At 36.7% G+C, this 27,493-nt stretch overlaps 2 protein-coding genes and 1 non-coding gene across 3 annotated transcripts; 1 reads left to right on the forward strand and 2 right to left on the reverse strand.

Moving 5' to 3' along the window:
- Positions 1-865: 865 nt before the first annotated feature.
- On the reverse strand, positions 866-4,463 carry LOC127804545 (uncharacterized). Its single transcript, XM_052341420.1, has 3 exons — positions 2,768-4,463; positions 1,505-1,649; positions 866-950 (listed from the first exon to the last, which is right to left on the reverse strand). The coding sequence occupies exons 1-3, from the start codon at positions 4,461-4,463 to the stop codon at positions 866-868; spliced, it is 1,926 nt and encodes a 641-aa protein (XP_052197380.1).
- Positions 3,928-4,034, forward strand: LOC127805358 (small nucleolar RNA R71). The gene has a single exon (XR_008024095.1). It is a non-coding gene; the product is annotated as a small nucleolar RNA R71 (small nucleolar RNA).
- A 6,803-nt stretch (positions 4,464-11,266) lies between the features above and the next one.
- LOC127804270 (uncharacterized) lies at positions 11,267-12,912 on the reverse strand. Its single transcript, XM_052341105.1, has 3 exons — positions 12,629-12,912; positions 11,899-11,993; positions 11,267-11,295 (listed from the first exon to the last, which is right to left on the reverse strand). The coding sequence occupies exons 1-3, from the start codon at positions 12,871-12,873 to the stop codon at positions 11,291-11,293; spliced, it is 345 nt and encodes a 114-aa protein (XP_052197065.1). The 5' UTR covers positions 12,874-12,912; the 3' UTR covers positions 11,267-11,290.
- Positions 12,913-27,493: the final 14,581 nt, after the last annotated feature.

The raw sequence follows: 27,493 nt of genomic DNA on the forward strand, positions 1-27,493 counted from the left end.
TTCGAAACCCGACCATGCCTCCAAGCTTCATTTCACTCCCATCATGCACCAAAAATCACTCTTTTTGCTCCATGTCCGCTTTAACACATGCTCCACATCTACATAACCATATATAGAACCAAATCAAGTAGAAATCATGCCCATTGAATGTATAAATGCTAAGTTTATAGACCAAAATAAGTGTATAAAAGACACTTATCAAATACCCCCAAACTTAGACTCTTGATCGTCCCGAGCAAAATTATCAACTCAAATGTATCACCCCTCAAGTAAAGAATAGTTAATATTTCAAACTCAATCACAAGTTGGATAGCCTTCCAAGTAGCCTCAGATTTTGGTACCATTCATAATTCACACAAAGTTTTCTAGTAATGCTACACAAATGTTTTGGACCCATTCCATGTTTTGACGTGTGTGTGTGCGAATCCTGTCAGGTACAATATCATGCATAAGGTTGTTGGTATCCCGACCCTTTGATGGTCCTGTACACTTTCTCGCTCGTAATATGCACTCCACCCCCAAACTTGGTCTTTTCATTCAGCCCTTAGGTGCTCTCAATCACTCTTTTCTTTCTTGTTCAAGTTTGGTTGGACTCAGCCAAAAATGGCGTTGTCTTGGTTTGTGAGGACTCTCTTTTATTTTGAATGATTCGGCATGCTAACATCCACTAGACAGTCAAACCCCCCAGTTTTCTCAATCCCTAAGAGTTACAAACATCGGCACCATTATTGAGTTTTTTTTTTATTTTTATTTTTTTTGCTGAACGAGTGCATTTTATGCTCCATCTCGTTTTTTTTTTTTTTTTATATCTTATGTGCAAGCCTTCACTCCATTAAGCTTTCTGAATGACCCTTGTAACGAGCTTTCAGCCGATGACTCCCAAGCCAGATGACCACGGGGCACCAGGTTTTAAGATACCTCTACGGGCATAATCACTCAAGTCATTCAGGCTACGGAGAAAGGTATAAGATATATGCAGGCTCAAATTTACATTGGTGCACGATATAGTGACATAGGGATTAGATCACTAGCCTATGGTCATTGCCTAGCTTCCCTTAGTATGCCTAACACATTCCACACAAAGCACGGAGTCAACACATTCCTCAACATTTGCCATCATGGCTCAATCTTCCCCAAACTTTTCTTTTCATAATGTTTGATGATTGAGTTACTCACAAGGTTGGTTTAAGGGCGAAAGTTTAAATGGAAACCTATGCATTTAACCTCCTGACACTTGTGCTCACATTCATCTATCATGGATAATGAATCACAAAACAAAATGAATAGCATCACTCTCTTTACTCATTTCATCAAAATGGTACCAAATAAGCTTCATCATTGATGGCACGTCTACCCAACAACATAAGACAAATTTTTTTTTTTTTTTTTAACACTATTCAACCAGATCATGTAACATATGTAGTTGCCCATAGTGAACCTCCCCCCAAACTTAAACGTTTCATTGTCCCAATGGAACAAAGAGAAAGAAAAGGAAGGAGTGTACCCGGTCCATAGTGTCAAGGTTGCGATGGTAGGTAGATCAACATAGGCTCGTTTTGAGGTATTGGAACTTTCGACAATGGCTTTGCCCTTGTAAGCAGCTGGTGTAGGATGGCTCTTCGATTGCATTATCACTTCTGAAAATGTACCTACAATGCACAAGTTTGAACATGAGAAGGCAACAATGAATAAGAATGACATGAAGTGGACAGAGTCACATGGATGCCCAAACTCCCCCCAAACTTAAACCTCATAATCCCAAACTTAAGGTGCAATGTGCAGGTGAACATTGGTTGGGGTATTTTATCAAACACCAAGTGCATGCTGTTATGATGACCTCAACATTGTTTTTGTGCAAAAAAATCCTAAAGAATGACACTCTAACCTAACACAAAGTAAAGAAAAGAAGAGAAAAAATAAATAAATAAATGCAACATGCCAATAAATGAAAGAGATAGGAAATTGGGTTGCCTCCCAATAAGCGCTTGTTTAAAGTCATTAGCTTGACTAGGCCTCCATCTTCAAGGAGGCTTGAATTCTTTTTCCATCAACATTTTGTGGGTGCTATTTAATGAACTTATTTCTTGAATGTTAGCAACTTTCAATCCAATTCCCTTCTTTTGCTCCCTCAACACCCTTACCAACTTTTCCTTTTCATGACTTGGTGGCTTGGCTTTTGAAGAAGAAGAAACATCCAAAGAACACAATTTGTCTCTTTTGGATGGACAATATTTTTGCTTCTCTCCCAAAGAACCCACGACCATAACTTTGTTCTTGGCATCCAAACTTTGCTCCTGCTCATCAAAAGAGTTAGCAATGCAATTTTCTTTAAGGTCATTAGGTCTCTCTACTAAATCAACAATACCATCTCTCATTAAGACTTCTTTTTCATTGCCACTAGAATATTTCATAGCCTTAAATACATTAAACGTAACTGTCTCATCATAAATTCTAAGGCTAAGTGTTCCTTGCTGGACATCAATCAAAGCTCTCGCTGTGGCAAGAAAAGGTCTCCCTAAAATTAAAGGCATATCATAATCTTCTTTGATGTCCAGAACAAAGAAGTCAACAGGAAAAATAAATTTATCCACTTTTACCAAAACGTTCTCCACTACTCCCCTCGGATATTTGATACTTCTATCAGCCAATTGAAGAGAAACAGTGGTGGGTGTTGGTTCTTTTAATCCAAGCTTCCTGAAAATAGAGTAAGGCATTAGATTTATACTAGCACCCAAATCACATAGAGCTCGTTCAAATAATAAACTACCAATAGTACAAGGAATAGTAAAACTCCCTGGATCTTTAAGTTTCGGTGGTAGTTTGTTTTTCAATATAGCGCTGCTCTCCTCCGTTAGCATAACAGTTTCATGCTCCTCCAACTTCCTCTTATTTGATAAAATTTCCTTCATAAATTTCGCATAGCTGGGCATTTGAGCTAAGGCATCAACAAATGGGATGTTTATGTGAAGCTTCTTGAATACCTCGAGGAACTTCTCAAATTGCTTATCCAGTTTGTGTTTGCGCAACCTTTGAGGGAATGGAATTGGAGGAACATATGGCTTGACCGGTGGCGGAATTACTTTTTCTTGTTCAGCAGCTACTTCAGGCTCTTCAAGTTGCTCTATTTTCTCTTTAACTGTACCATTTTCTTTTGCCACACTAGGTCTCTTAACATGGATTTCTGGCAATTGCACCCCGCTCCTTGTTGTGATCGCATTCACTTGCTCCTTTGGGTTAACTTCAGTATTACTTGGCCATGTGCCCGGTTGCCTTTCTGTTAGGATTTTTGCTAGCTGCCCAATCTGATTCTCAATATTCTTAATGGCTGCGTCAGTCTGGTCATTTCGTTCCTGAAGCGTTGAGACTGCTTCTTCCCATCTTCCTCTTTCTTCTTGTGGTCTTCCCATTTTTTGTGGATTTTGACTATTTTGATTGTTGTCATAGGAGAAGTTAGGATGGTTTCTCCCACCGAGATTGTATGTTTGAGAGAATGGATTATTTGGTTGCCTTTGGAAATATTGCTGATGTTGAAAATTCTGAGCATAGGCAGCTTGCTCCGTGAATGGTGGATTTAGGAGCAACGGACATTCAGGCGATGGATGAGTTGCTCCACAAGTTGCACATATTGAAAGCGATCTTTGCACCATATTAACATTTGAAGAATACTTCAAGGCTTCCATCTGCCTTGATAGTGCGTCAATCTTGGCCAACATTAATGTGTTAATATCCACTTCGTGCACTCCGGCCACTCTTTTATGTGAGCTTCTATCTGGCCACATCACTAACTGCTCACTCATTGTCTCAAAAAGGTCATGAAGCTCCCCGGCTGATTTATTTCGGATTGATCCTCCGGCTGTAGAATCAACTGCAGAGCGACTGTGAGGAGTAAGTCCAGCATAGAAAAAATGATTTTGAGCTGGTAACGGAAAGCCATGACTCGGACACTTTCTCAATAACTCCTTGAACCTCTCCCATGCTTCATGAAAGTTTTCAGACTCAGCTTGCTGAAAAGTTGAAATCTCATGCTTAAGTTTGGTAATCTTGGCCGGTGGGAAGTATTTGAGTGTGAACTTCTGTACCAAATCTGTCCATGTATTAATACTACCCGGTGGTAATGAGTCTAACCACTCTCGAGCCCTATCCTTCAGAGTGTGAGGGAAAAGGCGCATCTTGAGTGCCTCTTCATTAATTCCTTGATACTTGAAATTCCCACAATATTCGAGAAACCGAGACAAGTGATAGTGTGGATTTTCCTCGCTCATTCCATAAAATGGTATGTTGTTGGCAAAGAGATTGATCACATCCGGCCTCAACTGAAAGTTCTCATGCCCGTAGGGAGGATAAATTATACTTGACCGATTCTCAATTAGAGGGGGCATCATGAAATCTCCCATCAGAATGTCTCTTTCATTAACTTCAACGGGCTGTGCCATTGGAACAAGTTGGTTTACGTTGTCACCCATGTTACTCAGTTGTTCTTCCCTCCTTGCTCTTTGTTCACGACGCCATTGATGGAACGTTCTTTCTATCTTAGGATCAAACTCACAAATATCCGAACGTTCTGAACGACTCATGCACTATCTCAATCCCTGCACACACACACAAATTGAAATAGCTTAGCCCAGAAAATAATGAAAATAGAATTTAACAGTTAAAGTTAATATCAATCAAAGCAATAATCAAAAGAGTTAGTCCCCGGCAACGGCGCCAAAAACTTGTCCGGCTAAATTCTATCCCGCAAGTGGACGGATCGTGACAAGTAATATAGTGATGAATAGAGTGTCGTACCCACGAGGACTAACTTTTGACGTTTACTCTAACTGATTTAACCTTAACCTAACACACACATTAACGAAGAATTCAATTGTAATGAAAACTAATTTATGAATAAAAGATGCAAACAAAATAATTCCTTTGATTTAAAACTCACAAGACTAAGGCACTAGGGTTTGTGAATCCACCGTCGACCTCTATGATTCAATTATTCATTACTCGGGTGTTGCTATTCCTTCTCTTAGGTTGAAAATCGATAATCCAATTACAACCAAAAGCCTCTCTCGATGGTCATTTAGTTCTATGTATATATATGAGATTAACTATCTCTAGTCAACCTTCGAACATATAAACATGCATTCAATCACGGAGATCATCACATAATGATTTCATAGGGCATAACGGTATCTCTACCTATTATCGGACCCTACGTTGTTTGCTACCATATCTAATCCGTATTGAATCTCTCGAAAGCAATACAAATCACAAATAAGTTTCAATGGTGATCAAGCATCAAAACAACATTATAAACATAACAAACAATCAACCCGGATAGGTAAGAAAATAGCAAACCAAATAACTTTAAATCAAACCATTAGAAGTCGAGGTTTCATCATTCACCCTAGCTATAAACACTTAGCTATGCATGCTCTCAATCAAAAGAAAAGGAAAAGAGTTGGAATCCATAGCAAAGAGTTGAGAAAGAAAAGAAAAATACAACCCAATAGTAAAATCTTCAATCTTCCGTCGGCTTCTCTTCCATGCCAAAAAACTCCCAAAACCCTTCAAAATAAGTCTTTATATAGTGGTTTTTAGGTTATTAAAGTCGTGCATAGTGAAAACTCTCATTTTTCATTGATTTGGACGGAGATGGGCCGAAATCGAGCTTTGATTTGAAGTTCAGAACGCTACCGCGGTCCTACCGCGGTATGCTTGTTGCTGCAGACCCGTGAGCTCCAGAAAATAATTCCTAAAGCGGTCCTACAGCGGTATGCATACCGCTGTAAGACCGTGAGCTCCAGAGACTAAGTCTTATAGCAGTGCTACAGCGGTATGCATACCGCTATAAGCCCGCTAGCCTTCTTCTTTGGTCTCTTGCTTTATCATCTTCAACTTCTTGTTTTCGATACTCTTTTGCTTCTTTTTAATTCGAAAGCCGACCATGCCTCCAAGCTTCATTTCACTCCCATCATGCACCAAAAATCACTCTTTTTGCTCCATGTCCGCTTTAACACATGCTCCACATCTACATAACCATATATAGAACCAAATCAAGTAGAAATCATGCCCATTGAATGTATAAATGCTAAGTTTATAGACCAAAATAAGTGTATAAAAGACACTTATCAACGGTCAACCGATGGGAAGGAAACGGTCGAACGACAGTGGCTTCGACACCCAACCATCGACCGATTATGGACAAACGGTCAACTGGTAGCATGGAAAAAAACCCCCAAACATACCCGAATGTAACCAAATGAGGGAAAAAACACACACAAGTCATCCCTTAACCCAAAAACATCATTCCTCTTAGGATTGTAGGGTGAAACTATCCCTACTTTGAGGCCCAAACAAGACCAACAAGATTAAACCAACCACAAGAGAGATTTAAAAAGGTTTCTACATAACCCTCCAAACTAAGAACTCCTTGGGAAATCATGCAATCTCCATACATCATCCCTCCAACAACATGAATAAGGCTTACAAAAAAGATTAAGGGAACTAGAACTTGCCTTGGCAACCTCTCTTAGTGATCCTTCTTAAGCCAACAAGCTTCCAAGCCCTTTTACTTTACATACTCAACAAGAGAACTAGAAAAAAGAGAAAGAAAGGAAGAAGATGGAGATAACTAACTCCCATAACCCTTTTGAAATCACAAGCAAGCAAGAAAAAGAGAAGAGAATGAACCCTACCTCTTGCTTCCTCTCTCTCGATCGGTTCTCCCCTTTCCCTTCTTTCCTTTGTTCTTCTTGTTCCTTCCTCTCATGTAAATTGGCCACTCCACTTATATATACATACACACATCTCCACAATTACTAAATGCCCCTATGATATAACCTTTTAAATGAAAATCATTCTAATATTAATTTGGACACCATTTAAACTCCAAATAATATTTCAACAAATACCATGCCTTATATCGAGTCCCACTACCACTTAAGTCAAATATTTGACTTTTCTACTTCCATTGCACATTACCTATAATATCACATATATTCCACCAAATTATCATTATTCTAATGAGATAAATATCTTACACCAGAATATGTTGCCTGGACCCACTAACGGGTCGTTACAACTCACTTGGGAAGGAATGACTCAAGTCCAAGCTTAAGGAGACGATCGAGCAAAATCCTGAGAATCCAAACCTTCTCAACCTTATCGGGCTACCTCAATATTTGTGCCTTGCCTCAAGATATGAACATTTTCTCGATTTGCGTGCCAACCTCAAAATTTTCACAAGTCACTTCAATTTAAGCCTTAAGGCACTATAATCATCATATTTATTTAAATAAGCATTAAAACCTATTTTTCATAATTTCTTGTATTTTTTTTTTATTTTTCTCTCTTTTTCTTCCTATTTTTTCTCAATAAATACAAACTAAATATTTTTCAAATATTTCACTATAACAGTTCATAAAATAACATTCCTGCATTTTAAAAATTTTATAAGAAATTTTACTCACCTTGACTTAGCATCTCAGGCTTCCTTGGTATGCGTGTCCTGACATCGAAAAGCGAGCTTGATCAATTTTCTGGCTTCGAAATACTCCTCTAGCCCCAAGATAATTCCCAAAATTATTTTGGCATTTTTCAGAATTTTTTTCCATTTTTTTTATTTTTCCTTTCTTTTCTTTTCTTCTTCTTCTTTCTTCTTCCTCCATTCTTCTTCTTCTTCTTCCTCCAGCTCCCTGCGTGCAAACCAGCTTCACGCCCGCGGCCAACACCGTCGTGCATAGCTGGCTCCACCGCAGCCATCCAGGCCCGCCTTCCTGCGCGTGGCCACCTTGCAGCGGGCTGCCATGGCCGTTTGAAGCTTGTGGCCATGGCCGCTGCTTGCCTTATGGCTAGCTCCGGCCGCCTTCAGCCTCTCCTACTGCCACACCAGCCTCCACTGCAACCTGCACAGCTACTGCCACCCATCATTTCTCTACCTAGCTTCCATCGCAGCCAACCATGGCCGCTGGCTGCTGCTCGCTGGTCAACCATTGGCTGCGTCCCCAGCCAACCACCGTTCATCCATTTCCCTCACTCGATCTCTCATTCTCACAATCTCTCTCTCCATTGTTGTCGGCCAAATCCAGATCTGCTGAAGAAACGCTAGGGTAGCAGCATCACAGCATGTATATATATGTGAATAAATTACACATTTACCCTCTCTAATTCTACTTAATTGCACTTAGGGATTTTTATAATTGCCCTACAAATTTTGATAATAGCTCTTGGACCCTCTAAGGCGTTAAAACAATTACCCTAAAGCCACACAATATCTTGATTTATCAAAATTAATAACCGACATTTACTAGATAAAGACTGCTTTCATCCCAGTGTCCTCACCGGGCTATTGATTCATCCCGAAATTGCCTCAGGGTTGATCCCTATGAAAAATTGAAGCCCCCTCAAGTTTCCATTGACTTCTTGAATGTCCCCTACAATCATTCGATTTTTCAGCTTAAATCATGATTGCATTTTAGCTATACCAAAAACTGTCTCAATTCTGATTTTTTTTAATACCATAAATCCTATCTCGGAATGCTTTCCGAGACCATATCATTTTCCATATACATTTTCAATTTGGGGCATTCACTGCAGTCGATTCGGTACTGATAACTGTAAGAAATTATACTTAAGTCCCAAATCTTTTGATAATTTCACCTATGACCCTTGTTACAATTACTCTTGAGCCCTTTTGAAAATCTGGGATATTACATTTAGCCCATTCAAACAATATATTTTCTTAGCTTAACAAAGTTTAATGGATTCTACTAAAACTTTGACTTGGAAGCACAAACTAAATTAGTATGGGATAACATGGGATAAATGTAGTATTTACTTTGTACCTTTTTTTAAAAAACAAAATTTGGTTACAACTTTAAATTCAAATATGAAAAACATAACCAGGATGACCTCACTAATCCTTCACTAAGGTGTTGTATGACTATGGATTTGACAAGATGGTGGTTTTGAATGGGTACTAGATGATTTTGGTTTGCTTAGTAATTTGAAAATATGCACTTATTTGTTATGAAATTATGAACTTACCGATGGAATTTTAGTAACAATTAACTGATGCTCCTCATTTCATTTAAGAACTAAGTTGATAGAAGGAGAAGAAGGGTTAGAGTTTCAAATAGAAAGAAGGGTACTAAAGGAGGAACGATTTTTGTAAATTATGTTGGTAAGTTGTAGAGATTGAATTGATAACAAACGATAAGTTTTCAATCTTCAATGTTGTGTTTCTTGTATTGGGTATTGTAAGTTTGATTGTATATTGTTTATTTGGAATAACTTATTTGGTATGAAGAATGGCTTGAACAATGTAAATTCAGTGGTATATGCCTTGAAAATGAATTTGTGAAATGGCATGAAACCACTATGCTTTCGATGACTAAAATGGAATGACTAAGTTATTTTTGAAGCATGGAAAAAAATGTTGCTAAGTAGATGAGTTTTAGTTAATCTAAATTTTTGTTATTGGTTTTGTGTTTAGTAAAAGTAGGAATTTTTCTTCAATTATCACTGTAAATCACTAAAGTTTGTATTATTATTTTGTTTTTTCTAATTACAACTTGTTTAAGACTGTCTTGCATTAAAAACAACTGACTACTAGATCGGTTTTAGAAATACTAAAGAGTATTACAGTTCACACTGAAATTCAATTTATAAAATTCTTATAAGATGATGACTGCTAATTAATCTTTACTCATTCTTATTATATAGCTAACTAGTCCATATCTGCTTTTTATGCCTCACTTGACATGCTCCTTTACAGAAAAGTCATTTTAGCTTAATGCAGAGATCAAGTATACCTTTTGTTTAAAAAAATAAAAAAAAGCAAGTACGGGTGGAAAGAATAAAACTTTTGGCTCTATGGCTAAAAAAAAAAAAAAAAAAAAAAACTCTTATGTCATATTAAGAAACTATTATCCCAAAAGCTTAAGATATTAAGATAAGGATCAAGAATAATTTTATCAATATCTTATTTTCTTAGGGTTTTATTAATATTTCTCTTAGCTACTTCCTGATTGAAAACATTAATTCTGCAAAATCAAACCTATAAACTAGTGCATGACAAATAAAGTCCAATCTTTTATTCGAAACAAGAAAGCAATAGCATATTCTTAAACAACATATAATAACATAAAATTCTCTAGCATGTGTAACTCTAAATTTCCACCTAAATTCTCAGTCAATAGCGATTATAGTCTTATGAGCCATAGAAACAAACACAATGATAACCATAATAGCCTTGTATTTTCTAACTCGTCGCTGCAGTTCCAATGGTCATGAGTAGAATTAATTTTTCTGGGAACTCCCTCCTTTCTCTTTTCCTGGAAAAGATTGAACATGGTCTTAGATTGTTGCAGATTTAATTGGATGAATTCAAAACATTACATTTTAAAGTTATAAGAATATGATTATGATAACTACCTCTTTTATTCTTGGAAAGTAAACCTTGGAACCCACTTGAAGGATTGCTTAATTGGACAACAGCCTTTCGACTTCGATCTTTATGGCCTTCAGCTGATTTATTTATATAAAGTTCTGGAAGCATGGCGGAGTAGCTCCAGAAAGTCGGACTACAAGGAAACAACGTTTAAGTCACATCAAAATCTGCAATGTCATAAGAATTATCTCGTAAAATCTTTTTCAGTATTTGAAATAATATTTTTTTCCAGTTTAGTTAGGGATTTCCTTTACTTTATGCAACTTATAGAATTAATATATAGTTATATATTTTTTTTGGTTAGGCAAATCATATATGAATGTAAATATGAATGCATGAAGTAATCTGACTTATGTCCTTACACCTACATGTTAGAAGAAAAATAAAAGATTTTAGTAAACAAGAATGATTTCCCTAACCTACTACGTTTCAGTAATCTGAATAGTGTTTGTGTGTATAATAATGTTACTAACCAATCATAATGCATTTGGAGGAAGACTCTGTATAGATGTATAATTCATCTAAGGAAGCTGGATATTCTTCCACTCCACCTTGTGGATTAATCAGAACAACCGAAGGCTTTTTATAGATCCAATGTCCTTTGAAGTACCAAAGACCTGCAATTGGTGAATCATAGCAAACTGTGTACCATGGCATCTTGGATTTTAAATTTTGAATTTCTTCCTCAGCTCTTGTGTCCATTTCAACATAAATGGAATCCAAACAATCTTGTAATAATTTTCTGTTTTTATTTCCTCATAAATTCTGAAGAGTGTTGAAATGTCTTCAGTGGATATATCTAGATTCGAAATAAGCAGCAAGATAGTTTTTTTTTATAAGACCTCAATGTCAACCTGTTTGCACACAAAATAAAAAATATTAGGGTAGTCACTCAACAAAGGATAAGATCTTTCCAAAATTAATTACATTAGTTGAAGTCTTAAAATCTCCAGTTATTACAAATGTTGACTAAATATCTTTCAAAAGGAGATAAATTATGTGCACTTCATTTTTAATTAACACTGTAGATTCACAATTGTAGGTTCTGTGTTAAATCTCTTAATTGCAGTCAAGTAAAAAAAAAAAAATTATAACTGTCTTTACTTATTGAGAAAAAAATAACCTCATACAAAATAGAACCATCAATTATTGATTGGGGACCATCTTTGACGTATATGAATCTCTTCATAATCTCCGAGATGTCAGTAGGAGCATTAGATGATTCATTTTTAGTCTTAAAAATATTGTGAAACAATGCATTGGATTGAATATGAGCCTCCATCTCCTTTACATGGATTAATTAATCATAACTTTGAAAATATATATAGTGTAATATAATGTACCAATATATACTTACTTCATTGAGTTTAAATTAATGATAGTAGTTAAAAAAATGTAAAACTGAAGACTATGAATACAAAATTTAAAAAATATATAAAAAAGGTGGATATACTTACCTATTTGTGGTTTGCAAATTGTGTAGTGGTGCATGAGGTCGTTAAGGATTTGACTAAGATTGGAAATTAGGTGGGAGAGTTCTAATGCCACTTCCCTGCAAAACAAAACAAGCATTATTTGAACTAAATAAGACCAACCACTGAATATTAAATATTTTGCTTAGTGAAAAAATAAAAAGAGATTATATAAAGATATCCCATGCCACAATACGTTAATTTTATAGAAATTACATGGATGTTCATTCTGAATTTTAGCAAAAAATATAATTGTGATGAGTAGCATGCAAATAACTACCATTCCAAATTTATTATTTATGTCTGTCACAAACAGATCATAATCTTGGTTTTTTTTTTTTTTCTGGACAACAGATCTGAAAGCACTACAGAATAGTGCGTATTAAACCCCTTACATAAAATATTTTGGTTCTTAATTATGACTAAAGGAATTTTTATTAAACTCACATGTTATGTGATTACTTATCTTATAATATTCTGATTTAAAGTTGTACACATAATTGCTTTTTTCATCCTATTTTTCCAGTTCAAGTAAGCTTTCTCATAATAATAGCCTAAAACATAATCACGAGCCTAAACTTTTTAAAATGTATAAAAAATTGATTAAGAGATGATAATGATGTACTCAAATCAGAAAGTTAACGTTACTAGGTTCATCCAGACTAGACACATATAGGTAGGTGAGAATTCAACACTGAAAGGAACAAGAACTCACCCATTGTCTACGATCAAATTAATTTGAATATAACCAGCAACTGCACTTACAATTGCCCAATATACACCCATTGAGACAATATCTTCTTTGTAGTACTCTGTGTCCGACAATAATGTTAATTCACAGATGTACTGAATTAGTTCCAATGTGATCTTAATCATACTGTTAAGCTGATCAAGTGGTTGTTGAAATTTCTCAATAAGAGTCCCAGCAATGGAAACAGGGTTTTCCTTCAAGGCTGACATTGATGAGGCTAAATTAATGGATGATTTGTTCGGACCAAGAGGCAACAACTTCACAAATTTTATAACTAAATCCTCCATGATGAATAGTGCCTTTGTATCCCATGTTGACTCTGATACAGCATGAAGTAGATAGATTGGCATTTGGTCAATAATCTGATCAAACATTACCTCGTCTCTGTCTGCAGCATTGCCCATCAGCGAGTAGGCACAATAGTTACTACTTAAAAAAATGATGACTATGGACTACATGTAGGAGGTGTAGAGAATCTAAAGAATATAAAGTAGTTTAAATGGGTGCATGTGTGTAAATTAAAGAGCAATTATCATAGCACATTGAGATGAAAGATAAAAATAATAATTTAAGTGGATCTAATTTGAGTTTGGATCACATCATGAAAGCAGCCATTTAAAAAACTTAAAAGTTATTAGGTAAAATTCAAAGAATAATTTAACATTTAAAATTCTCTCACATGCAATTGTCTTTTGGACTCCAAGTATGAACAAAGTACAATGTCCATAGCTTGTGGCAAAATTTGATTTGATTTAATTATGGACAAATATGGGTAGCAATGATTAAACATATATATTATTACTTGGTCAAAGAAGCTTTGATAACATGTCAAAAATTGATTATGTCAACAGTTAAAGTTGGCGATAAAAGACCTAAGATTGTATGACAGATAAAATGCATTTTTGCAGTTGTACAAATAACACTACTTTTAATTAAATTCATAGATATACAATTATGGGTGTGTAAATTAGAGCAAAAAAGTGTTTTTTTCTTTTTTTTGCTTGCCCACATTTTTTACACATGCGGATTTAATTGAAACTGTAATTACCAACCTAGTTTGTTTATGCATGTCAAATTATTTAATAAATTTATATTTATGTATGGAAATATCATTTCTAAGAAAAGAATGCATGAATATGGGACATTCGGTTGGAGAAATAAGAACAAAAGCAGTGCGTGGAGTACTAAGTCAGTTATTGTGGTGAGTGAATCTTTAAATGTCATAAGTTCAGATAACGCTGAATTAAACTCCAGAAGATTAGAGTTCTCTAACTCAACCCCCTTTTCAATTACATTCTTGTTCTGCATATATGTGTATGTATATAAAGTCAGAATCTGATTAAAATTAAAAATAAAAATAAAGAGAAAGTCTATGCATACACTATGCGAGATAATGTGTAAGATTTGAATCATTAAAAAAAAAAAAAAAACTAAAGTGATTCACTTGATTGAAAATAGTTAAATAGTAATTAAAATGCATTAATTGTTAGGCCATTAAAAAAATGTCATTCTGCATAAAATTTATCTTACAACTTTTAAATTATGTCACTTTTACTGGTGTTTAATTATTTTGACTCATACAATGTTGCTCTTATTAAGCATAGCTTCGCAATAAACTGAAAAATTAGAACTAATTCGGTCTAAGATAAAAATTGAGAGGGTGATAACGCTACCTCTCACCTCAAAGAAGTGAAAGTATAATAATTCACTAAAACATTTGTCTATATGTAAGAAGACATAAATTATCAACGTTATATGTGGATCTTACATGTGAAACCCACCTACTTTGTCGTGGTAGTTTGTAAAATTCTTACCAATAATATTGAATCAACAAAATGGGTGGCAGGCTTGATGATATGAGAAATGCAAACAAGAAGTGGTTCGCGAAGCAGCGGTGAATAACCACTTGAATGGGTTTGTTGCACTTGGCTTTTGATATTCTCGTCAGTCAATGTGGGAAGGTTCAAATGAAGCAATCGAACCTGCTCATTCGAACTTGAACTCACCAATGTCTTACTCTCAACCATTTAGAGGTTCAAGCAAAGCAAGATTTTGACTAAAAGCTCAGCTCCTATTGCAACTTCTTGTTATTGCAACTTGCGCAACTTGGTGAAGAGAAATTTCAACATAGCTCTTGCTATAAAGAGAGACCCAAAACAGAGCAAACAACAATATTCAGTCAGGAGAATTCGATACACAAGCAGGGAAATTCATGATACAACAGAGAGCATAGACACTCAGACAGAATTCACTAGAAACACAAAGATATCATACAGAAAGAAACACAGCACACCCACACATGTTTTGAGCTTGAAAAAATTGGATTCACATGTATGAACTCTTGCTTATTTTTATATTCTTTATATTAAATTCGTTTGGATATTTTGCACACACAGCACATATAGTACCATTCTCTGTCTGTTTAGCTTCTTGGTAGAAGAAGGGAATTGTAATGCCCCAAAATCGGGGTCTTGACCGACACTAACCTTTGGGAAGCCACGGACTCCAACGAGAATCAGTAAGAATTACCATATGCATAACCTTGAGCTTCTAAACAATACAAATAAAATAACAACAATTTTCTTATCCTCAAACTAAGACAAAAAGACCCATTGGCTGAAGTTCATCATACTCCTATTATATGTGAATCCAAAAATACACTTAGAAACAAATTTAAACCCCCCTATGCACCATCCCCATGAAGTGAAGAATTCATGCTGTATCCAGAGTGTGCCTAGGTGTTCGACTCCTTCCCTTGTGTAAAATTAATTATCTTAAAGACACACACACACAAAGAGGTCACACTCGCCAGTGTACGAGGTTTTATGTAGAACAAAATTTAAAATTGGTAAGTCCAGCTCGAATCCACGGAAAAGCCTATTATTAAAAGAAAATAAAGATAGTGCATAAAAATAAATTGTAATGTAGTGTGATGTGATATAGAGAAAATTGAGATAGTGAATTAACACTGAAAATAAAACGTCTTAAGACAAGACAATTTTAGTGCCGATTCATTCATTCCCCCAAGCAAGCATAAAATTATAGTATCATCGGGTTTGAAAATTAGATCATAGAATTTTACTATTAATTACACTTTAGGATGATGATGGTTCTATTTATGACATCTTCCATACATGGCATGAGAAGATATAATTTAAACAACCATCATAAACCAACAAGCAAATATATTACACTTAGACTTAGGTATGGTATGACGGTATTTTCAATTTAGGCAACTCACATACTTGGCATGAGAGTTCCGCGTTAGACATATACCCCAATACAACTCTAAATGTTTTGGCAAAAATTTTTAATCTAATTTCAAAATCTCAACCAAGCAATGAAGTTCGGCTTGCTCGGGTTATTCATGACATCGAACACTGTCCTTGTCTTGGTCAAGACTTATTTAGCCACATGTCTCCATTTAAAAATTAATTAACAAAAATTAAATGACAGAATTTAAATGACAGAAATATAAATTATTAAATTTAAATAACATAAATTAAATGGTGGAAATTAAAATTAATGAAATTAAAGTATTGAAATAACTAAATTGTAGAAATTAAAAGACAGAAATTAATTATAGTAAATAAAAATGGTAAAGCAAATAAATAAAAACATTAAAAATAAAAACAAAACAGAATATAAAGCATCAATCTAAAACTGATACAGAAATTTATAACGAAATGTAAGCAACGACAGAAATTTATAACAGAAATATATAAGCAACGATAGGCAGTAAAAATAAGAGCAGCAATCTTAATACAGTAATGAATAACAGCAACTAAAGAAACAATGTTCTTGAAGCTGGAAATTAAAGAAACAATGATCTCTACAGTATGTAAATTGAAGAAACAGAAAACCTCTCCCTTCCGTGTTGCCTTCTTCCGTGCGAGACTGCTCCCAGCTACGTGTTGCTCTCTGCTCACCGAGAAGTCCCCAGCGCACAGCTTCCAGCACACACTGTTCTCCCGAAAACTCCCAGCGCCCAGCACTCTCTCACTGTGCTGTGCGCTCCCTTCTCTCCCGATTTTCCAAGGCCCCTCTGTGCGTATTCCTCCAGCTGTTCTTCAGTGCACATATAAACACATCGTCCAGCTGAAATGCCCCTTGGATTGCAAGAAATTACAGCCTGAGAGGTAAAAGGCATTATAATGGGGGGAAAGTACAACTAATGCAACAAATACATATAATTATGTCATAAAATTTTAGGTAAATTTAATGATTAATTTTACTTATTCACTCACGGTAATCAAGTTAGAACCAACGTTTACTTATTCCTTTCCCCTTGTGGTGGACAAGCTCTATCCGTACAACTTAGGCGGGCCGGGCTTACCATTGAGGTCCCTCTCTCGCCAATAAGCCAACATATACATGATGCACCAACGGCTAACATTTTTTTGCAGTTAGCTATACAGGATTCTAATTGATACTCCATTTAAATCATATTTAATGCTTTTATTTAATTATTATCAAATGCCACGTGCAACATTTGCCACATATAGGTATCAACATTCTTAGTCCATGAGAACATAAATTATAGTCTTCAAGTGCAAATTTAAGAAATGAAAACAATTACAAATGTCAATATGCGCAGAGAAGGCAAGATGGATTATACTTTCCCATATGCAAGTAAAGAATAAATTCATGCATATTTTAAATAGAATATCAGTTAGCAATATGAATGCAACAATTACCACCATAATAGATTCACCCACTCACCTAACACATAAGATCAAAAAATCCCTCAAGTACCTCTCGACTTGGGCATATCAATGTCACCTAACAATATTACCAAATTATATAAGGATTAAATAAATAAAAAAAATCAAATCACCTAAGATTTGGATAGACCCAAATGCTACCCCATGAACCCAATAAGCCCTACTAACTTAACCAAACCAAAAACAACCTAAACAACCACGACTGTCACCATCGGTGACTGTCGGCGATCACTGGCCGACCAACAATCCTATGATTAGGTCCTAGCTTTTGACACGCCAACCCAATGAGGTTCTTATACATGAACATGGGTTAGATCTGACCACTGGATTTGCCTAAATCTAATTTTTATTTTCCAACAAGAATCAAAAGCACCTCCAACGATCACTGCTAACCAAATTTTTTGATGATCAAACTCTACCATTAGAAGCACCAAGTCAAGGGGTTCAATATATCAAAAAATGAGCTAAATCTAATAGTTAGATTTTCATAGATCTACTTTTAAATTTTTGGAGAGAATTGAAATGCCTCCCCCGGCCATCGTGGCCGGGGATTTATGGCGATCAGAGACAGCCACCTGGCACCCTTACCCCTATAGGCCAATATATCCAAAAATCAACAAGATCCGACAGCTAGATCTTTCTAGATTTAACTTTATATTTTCGACCAAAACCCAACCCCACATATATACATATATTTTACAGATCTATGCTAAAAACATTAGTTTATTGAACTAAAAGACTTACCTTCTTATAGATTGGGGTCGCTTTCACAGTGAAAATGCAGTTAGATCTAAGGGTGCGTTTGATAGGCATGAAAAATGAGGGTGAAATTCATTTTCCACCCAAATTCCAAGAAATTCTATCAAACAGCTTTTTTTTTTTCATGGAATTCGAATTCCATTTTAGTTCAAAAAGTGGAGATTTTCCTTGAAATCAAGGAATTGGAATTCCTAGGGGGTGGGGTGAGAATTGGAATTCCATGGAATTGAAATTCCACCCCATTTTCCATTCTCCAATCAAACGCACCCTAAGATCAGACGATTAGATTTTGCAAATCAGTGAGAGAGAGAGAGAGAGAGAGAGATGGGGGGAGGGAGAGAGAGAGAGAGTGACGGCAGAGGATGGAAGAGAAAAAGAAGGAGAAGGGAGAGAAGAAGGGGGAAAAAGAAGAGAGGGAAGCCCAAATGATTTTTAAGGCCATATGGGCCTAAGCCCATTTTCTTAAGCCTCTTAAAAATAGGGCCCAAGGGTTAGGCCTTCCAACCATAATCAAAAAAATTTGATGATCACCGCTGGGCATATTTTCTAACGATCAGACTCCACCATTAGAAGCACCAAGTCAAGGGGTTCAATATATCCAAAAATGTGTTAAATCTAGCGATTGGATTTTCATAGATCTACTTTTAAATTTTTGGAAAGATTGAAATGCCGTTTCCGGCCATCGTGGCTAGCGATTTTCGGCAATCGAAGACTGCCACCCAGCACCCTTACCTCTATAGGCCAACATATCTAAAAATCAACAAGATCTGATAGCTAGATCTTTCTAGATCTAACTTTATATTTTCGGCCAAAATCGAACCCCGCATATATACATATATTTTACGGATTACGCTAAAAACATTAGTCAATCAAACTAAAAGACTTACCTTCTTACAGGTTAGGGTCGCTTTCAAGTGAAACTGCAATTGGATCTAAGATCGGGCGATTAGATTTTGCAAATCAGTGAGAGAGAGAGAGAGAGAGAGAGAGAGAGACGGCAAGAAAAGAAGGAGAAGAAGGGGTAAAAAGAAGAGAGGGAAACCCAAATGGGTTTTAAGGCCATTTGGGCCTAAGCCCATTTTCTTGGGCCTCTTTAAAATAAGGCCCAAGAGTTGGGCCTTCCAGCTAGAATCAAAAACACCTTCAATGATCACTATTGGCTAAATTTTCCAACGATCAGACTCTACCATTAGAAGCCCCAAGTCAAGGGTTCAATATATCCAAAAATGAGCTAAATCATTTCCTACGTTTGCACACTGCCACCTCGGCACCCTTACCCTATAGGCCAACATATCAAAAAATCAATAAGATTTGACAGCCAGATCTTTCTAGATCTAACTTTATATTTTCAGCCAAAACTCAACCTCGCATATATACATATATATTTATGGATTTATGCTAAAAACATTAGTTAATCAAACTAAAAGACTAACCTTCTTGTAGATTGGGGTCGCTTTTATGGTGAAAATGCGGTTAGATCTAAGATCGGACTATTAGATTTTGCAAATCAATGAGAGAGAGAATGTGTAACACCCCGCTTTTCCTGAGCATGTCACTATGCTGGGGCCCAACATATAAGTACATATTCTCTTCCTTAAATACATTTCTTAAACCTCAAATACCGTATTTCAAAGAGAAACCCCCAGCATATCATTACAAATGCGAAAGTAATAATCGAAACCTCATATGGTACATACTCAATTCACTTTATTTATAACATAAGAATTCGTACCATAATCTAACATCATATCTTCTACAGCCTTAATACATGGAGACTCGATTTCTGAGGCAACAACTAAACACCTCATGTGCAATAAAATGATACCTCAACCATACATTGTGATTTCACAACTCCTGAACATATCCGGATAGACAAATTATCAGAACCACCTGCTGAATCCATCGGACATGTCACCCCATGCCGTCACTCAATCACCTCCTTGCTTAAACTGTAAGTTTCAACTGGAACGTTGAATGTTCCAGGGGCATAACCCAATTAGAAGATGAAACTTCTAGTAAGGGTCCAAAAATATATACATGAATGCATGATGCAATAACATGAACAATCACATGTCATAGTGTAACTTCCTTGGCCCACAAGCTCGGCACGGAACCCTAGGCAGAATCCTAACACCTTCGACAGGATAATCCTAATGTTGTTCTATCAATTGCCCTTGGAGAATTACGGTTACACTATCAGGGCGACAACCCAATCCCATGCACGAATATCAATATGCCAATAATATCGTGCCATGCAAAAATCACAACTTTCCATGCAATATGACAAAATGATCATGACTTCAATAAATATCATGTATAATAAGCAATAATATCGTACATATAAGTTCTTGGGATAAAACCATTCACCTTAGCATGAAATTTGAAATACCTCAAAAAATGCGCATATCCTCGATTTGCGTGCTCGGCCTCGATTTTCATGTCAAACCTCAAAAGTTGCACATATCACTATTTCTCGAGCACAACAATCCTATAAATCATATTCATTCATAAAATATCTCAATACCTCAATATTTTAATATTTTTCTTTATTTTCTCTCATTTTCCCTTCTAAAAATCCAAATAAATACCTGCATAACTATTTTCTCAAATCTATTTCCACAAAAATTCATCAAATCTAAGAACTTCAGCAGAAAATTCCAGAACTTACCTCCAAGCTTCGTTTGCATGAAAAACGAGGTTGGTAGTTGAGGAAATCGAGAAATCGGGAAGACAAACACCAAAACTTTTTGCACAACCCTCGAGAAAACCTTTTTCTAGAATTGGGATTTTTTTCCCAATTTTTCTAGCCTAGGACGTGCCCGCACGCACTGCCACATGCTCTGCCACGTACCTGCGTGTGAATGCAGCGAGTAAAGCCCATACTCCAGCCTTCTTCTTCGGCTTCGGCACACCAGAGATGTTGGGTTCCTTCACCATCTTGATCTCCTTTTCCAGTCAATCAGAATGGCCCATCTTGAGGCTTGAAATAAGCACCAAAAGGGCGTCAACTGGCCAACCAAAGCTTCAGCTAGGCGGTTTGCCACCCTTTTCTGGCGAGGCCTCAAAACCTCATCGAACCTCAACCAAAATTCTTCGAAATCTCCAGATTTGCTCTTCACCTCATGGGGAACAAAAGTCCCTTATTGGCACCTCTCAATTCATTCAAAACCTTGGTCGATTTGAAGCCAAAAATCTCATTAGATTCGACTACCATGGACCCCTATTTATAGGCCATTTCGGGCCTTGAAATGCCCTTTCTAGGCTAACCCAAGCCTCTTAGAGCATCTACCTTTCTCAGATCACCTTGGAAACGACCTCACCTGACCATAATCATCACTTGCAGGTGCTCGACCAAGCGACCAGATTTTTGGTCGTCTTTTCTTCAAATTCTAGCCACTCTCGTGGCTATTGTCGGCCAAGCCTTCACCAAAAGGCATCCCCATCCAACCCCCGTGGGTTTCCCATGGCCGAAATCGGTGGTTGCCAACAGGCCAAGATGCTGGTCGATTTCCCATTGCCCAGCTTTTTCCTTTATTGCATTTTGGCCTCTCCAATTTTGGCTTTTACCTTTTTAGCTCTTTTACACAACGCCCCTCAACTTTGCATAATTACTTTCAAGACCATCAAGTCATAAAACTTTCACTTGACCCCCGAAGATTCCAAAAAAATGTCATTTCGACCTCCCTCTGGCAATTTCGAAAAACTGCACTTAGGCTCGAATCTTTGTTTGGCCATAAACCGTTTTGTTTCTTCCTGAAACCACTAGGGTTGTTCCTCATGAAAAACCAAAACCCCTTCAAGCTTCCGTTGACTTCCTGAAAGTCATATACGCTAATTCAATTTTGCAGCCCACATCGCAACTGCATTTTAACTGTACTGTAAATCGTTCCTTATTCGATTTCTTTCAATACCATAAATCCTATCTCGGATGCTTGTTAATGCCACATCATTTTTCTTCGACGTCCTGGCTTCAGGGCACTCCCTACAATCAATTTAGTTATTTATAACAGTAAGAAATTACCCTATAACCTCAATTTATCTGCAAATTTCACTTTTGCCCTAAGATAATTTACTCTTGAGTACCTTTGAAATTCTTGGGTATTACATTCACCCTTCCTTAAAAAAATTTCATCTTCGAAATTTTCATCTGACCGATTAAGTATCTAAGACAATATAATGCTTATTACTTGAACATCTCAATCCCAGATTGATTCAATTCTTAACAAACCCCATAGTTTGTATTCGTTACACGTCCAATGCCTACAATCATACCATGTCATTTATAAAATTTCTTATTGTGGCTCTTTTCAGACAACCACACATCATCTAACATTTTAGACACACACATCCTAACTCGAAACTTTAAAGAATGCCCTCTCGCATCTTAAAAATCATAACCCTTGGGCTGGCCATAATCATCAATCATAGACAAGTACACTTGTCAACTACACATGCATTTTGTATCTCGTTCACTAGATCCAGCTAAACAACCAGGCTAGCCATAAAAACAGACAATCCCTTCGGCAGTACACTCATAGTCAGTAGGCCAACAAGCCTCCTACATTTGACACTCACATCTATCCACCCAGGTCATGCGTCGAGCACCTCTTTGCCATGCCCCAGGTGATACGAAGTAGTGCAGTCATAGTCCTCAAAGAACTCCATCCATCGTCGCTACCTCTCGTTTAGCTCTTTCTGCGAGAACCCATACGTCAGACTCATTATGGTTTGTGAGCACATCAAAATGTCCCACCATTCTAGTAATGTCTCCATAACCTCAAGAGCACATACCACAGCTGCCAGCTCCAAGTCATACATAGGGTAGTTCTCTTTGTGCCTTGGAATGATCCACACGCAATCATTCGGTCATGTTGCACTAACACGCAACCCGATCCTTTAAGCTGTCACAAGCTATTACTACATTCGGCAAATCATTGTCATGTGACTCTCTTCACGAGTCCTATCATGGACACAACTATTTCAAAGAGTTCCCTTCACGAACCCCTAACAACAGTTTGCCAACCTCAAAAATTTTCAATCTTTTCATAGATAGATAGGGATCCTATCACAATGCTCCGATCCCTTGGAACTTGGATCCTAGTCAAGACATAACAATCACGGTGTTACCTAAACTTTGGCATCTGATTATCTCCTTTGTAGTTCATTAAGCAACTCAGACCCAGGGGTCCCACCCCCACCGCATGCCAGGCCAGCTACTTCGGTCATTAGTAATCATGAGCTCATTACTAATCTTCTGCCCTGGTCCCTAGGCTTAGATCCGCTGTTTACAGGCCACACACCCATGGTGTTATCGTCATTCTAGAGCCTCCTTATCCCGTCTTCAAGTGTTGTAATTGATCGGACTCCCGTCACTTCTGATACTTTTCTCAATACCAGCCTAAATCTCCATTTCTCACAGATCCTGATCCCTTCGGAGTTACACTTACTAAGGTTACCAACTTTTGCTCGAGCTAACCTTTATTCAAAACTTTTGGCTCGTCTCCCAAAATCTATCAGGACATCTAACTTTTCGAAACTTTCGATCTTCATGATGCTTATGACAATCAACTTTGATTTCACGTTCACCAACTGTGATGCCCTGCTCCCACTAACGGGTGCCACTCGAGAACAATCATTAGAATTGCTCACATGCCCGACCATTTTTGAAGGGCGGATTATGTTTCAACGCGAAACGCCCTAGGTGGGAACTAGGCTTCATCTTTCCCTTCCCTCAATCCCAGAATCCACTAGCAGATTTGGGCTTTAACCATAATACACTTGGTTAATTAATTTCCATTAAGATTGCCAAATCATCATTTTTAATTCTTCCTCTATCCAAGAATTCCACCAGGCTCCATATAATTCAAAATTCCAATCAATCCATTGATTTTCACCAATTTCGAGGAAAAACTCATATAATTTAAATTTTCAAAAAATTTGACATTTTCTTCAAAAATACCTAAAATCCCTTTTTTTTAAAAAAATTACTCTGGGGCCCAAAATCCATCAAGAAATGTCCCAAAAATCCTCTTTTTTTGAAATTTTTAAAAAATTGGCAAGTGGGGCTTGCTAGTGCGCCCAGGGCCCCGCGGTGCGCTGGTCACTGGCCGTGCACACCTGCTGCCTTCTTCTTTTTTCTTTTTTTTCTTTTGGGCTTTCTAACCCAAAATTTTTAGAATTCATACACACCATGAATACATCAAAATACCCACTTTTCTCCATAAAAAGCTTACACAAAAAAAAAAATATATATATATATATATACTCATTACAACCACTCATGGTGCTTATTAAAGATAAATAAAAATAACACAATAGGCTTCCATAAGCCATTTAATGGTCTTGAACCTTCATTCTCATGCATCCACATGCTATCCCATCCTTGCCTTGACAACCTATATGCGAGGGTAAAAATCTCATGAGCTATTAAGCTCAATAAGGGTGCAATGACAATAAGCATGAATATGAATATAAAATGTGATGCCAATGCATGCAATGCAATAAAGTTAGGGCTTCCACATCCTCACATCCACCTTGGTTTGAGGGTTTAATCTACCCTACCCCACACAACCTCATGGCCATAGGTCCTTGAACGCAAACAACATACCAATGCACTCATAAAATTCATGAACCATACTTACAACCTTGCTAGCCACCCCATGGGGCTATCCCTTACCTCTTTTCATTCTTTCAAGCTTCAAGAACCTCCTTTCTTTCAAGACCCTTCATGCTTCCAATCTCTTTAAAAAATAAATCTTTTGATCATTATTTACTCTCTTGAAGACTAGAAAATAAAGGAGTAAGAAGACTCTTCTTTCTTTTCTTCTTCCCATTACATAGCATAAATCAATACAAAAGAAACCTTACCTCTCTTCTTCTTCTCCATTCTTTCCTTTCTTCTTCCTTTCTTTCTTCAAATGGCCAAAGGGAGACAAGTCTTCTTACTTGCCAATTTATATTACCTTTCTAATTTTTCAAGAACAAATCCTAACCATTGGATCTTCCTTGATTAATCTCAACCTTCAATTAAAAGCACAATCCAAGTGCTTTGTGAAAAATAAATCTCAACCATCCATTTCAAATAAACCAATCTCCTCTCTTGGAGAAAACACAAGCCATGCCATTTCCTCTTTTTAAATCCCAATCCTTGGATCCATTCTTTTTCCAAGAATAAATCTCATCCATTGGATTTATCTATTTCTCACCATTTAATAAATTGAGACAATTTTCACCCATCAAGAAATGAAAGACACAATCCCTTTCTTTTCCCTTTAAATAAATCCCACATTTTCCAACCATTAATGGTGACCATTTATCATTTTCATTTGGATTTTTTTTTAATCTCACTCCATCATTACATAAATGACTAATTCCCATTAACATTTGAATTTATTTAATCCCACCATTTTACTTGAACAAGACTTTGCCAAGTGTCATCTCTAGACACTAACCTTGGCTTCCAAGTTTCCATCCAAGCCATCCATGTGGCATCACCACATTAATTCACCAATTTAGGAAAAATCAATTATTTCCTCACATAATTGAATATTCTCAATTTTTCCTCCATTTTCCATAATTTAATTCATTTATGGAATTTCATTCCAAATTACTAAAATGCCCCTTGTGAATTATTAATCCCATTTATCTCCACATAAATACATAAATGGAAAATTAATTTACTTCCATACTTAATTCCACCTAGGAATTATTTCTAATTTACCAAATTATCCTTTATTGGACTTTACTATCCAAATTGCCAAAATGCCCCTCTCATAGGGCACCCTTATTCTCAAGGATCCATCACCTTCTCGAGGGCATTTTTGGAAGTTTCTCACTTCCTTTCTCATTCTCCTAACACCAGCAACACTAGATGTTAGATAAACGGGATTAATAATTCGCAATGGACATTTTTGGAAGTTTCTCACTTCCTTTCTCATTCTCCTAACACCAATGACACTGGGTGTTACACCGACATAGAGCCTCATGCTCTCATCATTTCTGTCACAGTTTGCTTATGACCTAGCAAGCCAATACCAATCTCAACATCGATCGTGATGTTCCCTAGCATTATCCTCAATATTCCTCATGCGTCTCCCTATTCGAGGAGTACACCAATGTATCATCAATAAACACAATTACCAACGCAACTTCAAGGCAGATGGTAAATTGGTCAAATCATAAGGCAATGTCAAATTATGACTCAAATTGCCAATTTCTGGAATGCCTCATTCCCTTATCTTAACCTTGATCGCACATTAATCATAGAAATATCCCAGCCTCTTGCAGCTATTTTATAATTCATCAATTTCGAGGTAAAAGACATCAACTCTTAATTATTAGCTCTTTCAAAGCCTGATAATTTACGTCCTCAATCAAGCCACACATAGCTAATCATCCAATAACCTCAAGCTATCATTGGCAATTTCATCATTAAGAAATAATCCCGTTCAATCTTCCGAGAATATATCTTTGTATTTTCCATTTTTCTTACGGCTTTTCACTAACTGCAAGTGCCTATACCTCATATCAATAGGCACCTTATTTTCATAACTTGTTGACACCATTTTAATGATTGTCCAGCTATACATCTCCCAATTTGCCTACCAGCCTACCTACACTAATCGTCTAACCATATGAGAGTTTCATTCTCCAAAATCGAAAAATCTCGGATTTCTAATCGATCTAAGGTCTGTAGCTTTCCCTATTGAAACTCGTTATCCTGGCACATCTACCATTACTTAATTCTCTCAATCACTCCAAAGATTTGGCCAATCTTCAAAATGACAATTTATAACTATACTACCAGCTAAAGTAGGTAGGTACCTACGTCACTTACGATACTACAATTCCCGCTAGATTTCTTCCTCAAAATTCTAAAGTTTCCTCACAAATCCTTAGATCCTCAATTTATTCTTTCAAGAAATTCCTTAAGAATCCCAAACTAATTTATCTCCAAAGATCCTGAATCAAATCATGATATCTGGTTCCAATCATCTTCCGAGGACTCAATTTTCTTTACAACCATTGCCCTCAATCCACCATTCGCCATGGTGCTTTCAAGTTCTCCTAGTCAGGTCAACCACCAACAACTTTACCTGATTCCGCAGGTCCATTTGGCACACTGAAACGTAGTCACAACCTCTGTTGACTAGGTCTCCTCATCATTCCTTTAGGGTTGATACAACCTATCAATCAACTCTTTCATTTTCGGTACCCGAACTCTTACCTTGAGTCAAGACTGGCATCTCACAATTCATTGTCAAGGTTTTAGACTAGCTACGTTCCACTACTTGAAATCTCTTTTACCAAAAATCCAATGAGCTGACTCTCGTTTTTTGTTCTTCAG

The sequence above is a fragment of the Diospyros lotus genome, chromosome 6, assembly GCF_014633365.1.
Source record: "Diospyros lotus cultivar Yz01 chromosome 6, ASM1463336v1, whole genome shotgun sequence".
Lineage (NCBI taxonomy): Eukaryota > Viridiplantae > Streptophyta > Magnoliopsida > Ericales > Ebenaceae > Diospyros > Diospyros lotus.